Source organism: Prinia subflava, chromosome 23 (genome assembly GCF_021018805.1).
Source record: "Prinia subflava isolate CZ2003 ecotype Zambia chromosome 23, Cam_Psub_1.2, whole genome shotgun sequence".
NCBI lineage: Eukaryota > Metazoa > Chordata > Aves > Passeriformes > Cisticolidae > Prinia > Prinia subflava.
Window position 1 is genome coordinate 2,462,493 of NC_086269.1, and position 6,000 is coordinate 2,468,492.

General features: G+C 61.0%; 1 protein-coding gene across 1 annotated transcript in view; it reads left to right on the forward strand.

Moving 5' to 3' along the window:
* The first annotated feature begins 4,682 nt into the window (after window positions 1–4,682).
* The window catches only part of REN (renin), an 11,294-nt gene continuing 9,976 nt past the window's right edge, over window positions 4,683–6,000 (forward strand). The window contains exons 1-3 of the mRNA XM_063418480.1: window positions 4,683–4,838; window positions 5,293–5,449; window positions 5,545–5,668. Of these exons, the coding sequence (XP_063274550.1) occupies window positions 4,738–4,838; window positions 5,293–5,449; window positions 5,545–5,668 (382 nt within the window). The 5' untranslated portion in view covers window positions 4,683–4,737. The remainder of the gene's footprint in view (window positions 4,839–5,292; window positions 5,450–5,544; window positions 5,669–6,000) is intronic.

Sequence of the window (6,000 nt, forward strand, 5' to 3'; positions counted from 1 at the left end):
GCACAGGGACATTCCCATGCCTGGAGGTGGCACAGGGTCCTTCTCATGGCTGGAAGTGGCATGGGGACATTCTCATGGTGCTGGAGGTGGCACAAGAACCAACCATGGCTGTTCCTAGGGGTGACACAGGAATCTTTCCATGGCTGAGGGTGGCACGGTGACATCCCCATGGCTGGAGGTGGCACAGGGACATTCCCATGGCCAGCACTGGAGGTGGCACAAGGACATTCCCATGGCTGGAAGTGACACAGGGACATTTCCATGGCCAGCACTGGAGGTGGCACAGGACTCTTCCTGTGGCTGAGGGTGGCATGGTGACATCCCCATGGCTGGAAGTGGCACAGGGACATTCCCATGGCCAGCACTGGAGGTGGCACAAGGACATTCCCATGGCTGGAGGTGACACAGGGACATTTCCATGGCCAGCACTGGAGATGGCACAGGGACATTCCCACGGCTGAGGGTGGCACAGGGACATTCTCAGCACTGGAGGTGGCACAGGGACATTCCCGGGCCAGGAGCTCCCCCAGCTCCCCTCAGGTGATTTTAAAGGAATTTCTCCAGGAGAACAGGTCGGATAATTCGGATAATTCGGCATCTCCACCGGCCCAGGTGGATCCCAGCCAGGCTCCCGGGAATGCTCGGGAAGCTGGAGCTTAATTAAACCCAAAAGTAATCACATCAAACTGCTCCCTGCGCAGAGAGCCCTCCTTAATGAGCGGGAGTTAATTAACGAGCCTGAGCTGAGCCTGTTCCCTCTGGAGCCCGGTGGGAGAGGGTGGCTCTGTGCCCGTTGTCACCTGGCTCTGCCCGTTGTCACCTGGCTGTGCCTGTTGTCTCCTCTGTGCCTGTTGTCACCTGGCTGTGCCTGTTGTCACCTGGCTGTGCCCGTTGTCACCTGGCTCTGCCCGTTGTCACCTGGCTGTACCTGTTGTCTCCTCTGTGCCTGTTGTCACCTGGTTGTGCCTGTTGTCACCTGGTTGTGTCCCTTGTCACCTGGCTGTGCCCGTTGTCACTGGCTGTGCCTGTTGTCACCTGGCTGTGCCCGTTGTCACCTGGCTGTGCCCCTTGTCACCAGCCCAGGTGTGCTCCAGGTGAAACCAAGGCTGGGAGCGGCTCTGGGCTCTTTTGCAGAAATTCCCAAAATATAAATTCCAGACCCAAATCCCAGCTCAGGGAAGGGAATCCCAGTTTTTCTGTGCCTTGGAAGGGAAAATGAGATTCCTGCGGGATCCTGGGAGGGTTGGAACCTCCTCTGTTCCTGTTCTGCTTTGCTCCAGCTGAAAATTCCCGGCTTTTCCTGGCGAGGGTTCATTTCTAGGCCTTCACCGGGAGGAAGAGGAAGATTCCCAGAGGCAGCGCGTGCAGGGTGAGGAGATTCCCGAGGTTTGGGGCCCCTGGAGAAGAGCGGGAAATGTCCCCAGGTGCCGGGAGGTGCCACCACCTCACCCTGCTGGGACAACCAAGGACAAGGAGATTCCCTGGATGGCACCGAGGGATCGCGGAACCACGGGATGATTTTTTGGGTTTTTAGGGATCTTCAAGCCCACCCCCTTCCACGGGACACCTTCCCTCATCCCAGCTGGCTCCAGGCACTCCCACGGGACTTTTCCAGGCTCGGGAGATCCACAGGGAATGGCTGGGAGCCCCCTCAGCCCGAGCTCCTCTCCGGAAGGATTTTTCCGGGAATGTTTCCCCCCCCGGCTCCGTAAATCCTCTCTCTGGCAGGGTTTTGGTTCCAAGCACAAGCTCCGGGCTTGCCCTGACGTCAATCCCCGAATTCCCCCTGGTGCCATCCAGAGCCTCCCCCAAGCCCTTCCCAAAAGTTGTTTTCACTCCGGAGCTTTTCGGGATGAGGATCCTCACCAGCCTCGTGGGTTTTCACCACCAGCAGCAAAAAAAAAATCCCAAAAACATGGATTAGGAAAGTGTGGAAAATGTGTGGGAAGAGCAGAAATTCACAGAAATTCAGCTCCTTTTTTTTTCTGTGCTGCTCCAAAAGATCCCTCGAGAAATCAAATCTGCTCAGCCAAATTTCCCGATGATTTAATTTGGAGCAGGAAGAGATAAAAAATTTGGATTTTTTTTCGGGGAAAAGCACCCACTCAGCCTGGCAGGAGAGAGGAAGGAATTTATCCATCGGGAAAGCGATTTTTTTCTCTCTGGGAAATGTTCTCCTTCCATTCTCCCTGAAAAACAGGCGGGAAAATGACTGAGGAGCAATTCCCTGCTGCTCCTGACAGGATCCATAATTGGATAAAACCCCGGGATTTCGGAGCAGGATCCCCACATGGATCCAGTGAGGGATTTCTGCCTTTCTCTGGTGCCTTGGAATCTCCTGTGGCTGAAAATTCAAGTTAAGGGACGTTTTGGGGCTGCATGGGAAGAGTTCAGGATCTTCCCTGCGGATCCGAAGGGCTGGGAATGAACCCAGCATTGTCCCAGAGCTGCCCGATGTCCCTGTCCCCTTCCCTGCCGTGTCCCTGTCCCTCTAACCCCCCCCAAAACCAATTTTCCAGGTTTTTTAAGCGTTTTCAATCACAGCTCCTGCTTTGGGCTGGCAGAGGGGGCTGGGAAATTCCTTGGGGGGATTTTCCTGGCACTGGGAAAGTGTCCCAGTGCTGGGGGCACCCCGGAGCCCTGGAGCTGGGACAGCCACCCCGAGGGCCACCCCAGAGCAGCAGCCCTTGGCACTCTGATGGATTTGGGGGAGTCGCTTTTCCCCATTTTCCTCCCTTTTCCCATCCAGGGGGATTTTGGGGCCATCCCAGTGGCAATTCCTCAATCCCACAGCTTATCCTGCTCTGGATTCCCCACAGGAGAGGGGCCCAGCTGTGCCAAAGCTGTGCCCAGAGCATCCAAAATCCCCAGGGACACCAGAGCAGCAGCCCTTGGCTCTCTGATGGATTTGGGGAAGTCGCTTTTCCCCATTTCCCCTCTTTTCCCACCCAGAGGGGTTTTGGGTCCATCCCAGTGGCAGGGGGGGTTGTGCCCCTCTGGTTCTTCCATTCCACAGCACTTCCAGCTTATCCCACTCTGGGAGAGGGGTTCAGATGTTCCAAAGCCGTGCCCAGAGCACTCCAAATCCCCAGGGACACCAGAGCAGCAGCCCTTGGCTCTCTGATGGATTTGGGGGAGTCGCTTTTCCCCATTTCCCCTCTTTTCCCACCCAGGGGGGTTTTGGGGCCACCCCAGTGATGGAGGGGGTTGGTCCCCTTCAGCTCCCCGATCCCACAGCTTATCCCACTCTGGATTCCCGACAGGAAATCTGTGCCAAAGCCGTGCCCAGAGCACCCCAAATCCCCGGGGATCCCGCAGATTCCCTTGCCCTGGATCCCCAGAAGGGGCTGGAACCGCCGGATCCCCACGGCCGCGCATCCCGGGACCCCCTTTCCTTGAAGTCCCGTGGGGAGCGGAGCTCGGCACGGCCGGCAGGGCCCGCGGGATGCCCGGGCAGGGATTTACAGCCCCGGGCTCGCTGCCAGCCCCTCTCGCTGCTCCTGACCCCCACAACCTGCGCCGGGCCACGAGGCTCCCCGCAGTGACGCAGGGACGAGGGTCCTGCGTGGGAAAAGACGTCAGGGGTGGGGGCAGAGCCCGGCGGGGCTGAGCCCTGGGGGCTGCCGGGGTCAGCAGAGCCCTGGCAGCCGAAATCCCGCGGGGAATGAGGAGTTAAAGCTCCAGATTTGGGGGAAAGCTGTTCGGAGTCTGTGGGGCGTCCCCACCCTGAACTGGGGTGACAGCAAATCCCGTGAACGGGAGGGTGGCAGTGGGGCTGGGGGTGCATGTGTCCTCGGGGATCATTCAGGAATATTTATTGTCTTTGGAGTCATTTCCCACCGAGATTCCCGAGGTCAGGAGACCCTGGGAGCCACAGGGCTGGAGCAGCACCCCCCACCCTGGGCTGGGCGCTGCCAGGGGGGACACAGAGCCCTGGAGGGGACACAGGGCCCTGGAGGGGGGACACAGAGCCCTGGAGGGGGACACAACACCCTGGAGGGGACACAGAGCCCTGGAGGGGGACACAGGGCCCTGGAGGGGGGACACAGAGCCCTGGAGGGGGACACAGGGCTCTGGAGGGGGACACAACACCCTGGAGGGGGGACACAGAGCCCTGGAGGTGACACAGAGCCCTGGAGGGGACACAGAGACCTGGAGGGGACACAGAGCTCTGGAGGGGGGACACAGAGCCCTGGAGGTGACACAGAGCCCTGGAGGTGACACAGAGCCCTGGAGGGGACACAGAGCCCTGGAGGGGACACAGGGCCCTGGAGGGGACTCAGAGCCCTGGAGGGGACACAGAGCTCTGGAGGGGACACAGAGCCCTGGAGGGGACACAGGGCCCTGGAGGGGACTCAGAGCCCTGGAGGGGTGTTTCCATGCCATTCCCAACCTGCCCAGTGCTCTCCATGCCATTCCCAGCCTGCCCAGGTCTATCCATGGGATTCCCAACCTGCCCAGTGCTCTCCATGCCATTCCCAGCCTGCCCAAGGCTATCCATGGGATTCCCAGCCTGTCCAAGGCTCTCCCTGCCATTCCCAACCCACCCAGACTTATCCATGCCATTCCCAGTCTGCCCAGTGTTATCCCTGGCATTCCCAGTCTGCCCAGGTCTATCCCTGCCATTCCCAGCCCTCCCCCTGCCAGGGGAGGAGGAACCCACAGGGATGGAGGCTATAAAAGCGTCCTCCCCTCGGGCACGGGACGGAGCCGCGGGAGGTGACAGCGGGGGACACGATGGCGGTGCCACCCTGCGGGAGGCTGCCGCGGTACCTGCTGCTCCTGGCCGTCACCTGGGGCGCCACTCCTGTCCCCTCGCCAGCCCAGGCGCTGCAGAGGTAGCCGGAGCTCCCGTGCCCCCCTCAGGGCGCTGTCCCCCCGCTTTTACTCCCGGGGTGCGGTGAGGAGGGGCTTGGCTGCTTCACCCCCTTCCTCCTCCTCTTCTGCTCTTCCTCACTCCTCTTCCTCCAGCACCGCACGGTCACGGTGGGACCTTTCCCGAGCTAAGAAACAATTCGGGACCACCCCGAACCCCAAACAAGCGAGCTCGGGGGTCTGTGGGTGCCTCCTGCCGCCCCCCACCCACCTGCGGCTCCCCACCCTGGCTGGGCTGGGAGCGGGACCCACCGGGGGAGCGGGACCCACCGGGGGAGCGGCGGGGCGCTGCTGCCATCTAGAGCCACCGTGCTGGAGCTCCCGGCGCCGGGAATGCCGCTGGAGGCTGCCAAGGGGGTGTTTGGGGTGGGGGTGAACCCCCCGGTGCCCCCCAGCTCTGCCGCGCCCCCTGCCCAGGATCGCCCTGCGGAGGATGCCCTCCATCCGCCAGACGCTGCAGGAGATGGGCGTGAAGGTGCGGGAGGTGTTCCCGGAGCTGCGCCGGGCCACACGCGCCGGAGGGGACGGTCCCCGCAACGGGACAGCGCCCACCCTGCTCACCAACTACCTGGACGTGAGTGCGGGTTTGTCACCCCGATGTCACCCGGGGTCACTCAGCCCTTTCCCCGCCCGAGCCGCGCCCCAGGGATGCTCCCCGTGTCCCCCCAGACCCAATATTTCGGCGAGATCAGCATCGGGACCCCTGCGCAGACCTTCAAGGTGGTCTTTGACACGGGCTCGGCCAACCTGTGGGTGCCGTCCTACAAGTGCTCCCCCCTCTACAGCGCCTGTGGTGAGTAGGGGGGCACGGCCGGGGCTGGGGGTGACCCCCCAAAACCTCAGCGAGCCCCTGCACCCCCAGGGCTGCTCAGAGAGGCCTGGGGTGTCTCTTTTTTGGGTAATTTTTTCATGAGGAGGTCTCTCTTTTTAATAATTTTTTCATGAGGGGGTCTCTTTTTTTGATATTTTTTTCATGGGGGGGGGTCTTTTTTTGATAATTTTTTCATGGGGGGTCTCTCTGTTGGTATCCAGACCCCTGGCACTGAGGTGGGATGGGTCCATTACGCCCCTCCAGGGGATTTGGGGGGGAACAGGGGTGCTCTGTGCCCCTCTGGGATGTCCCTT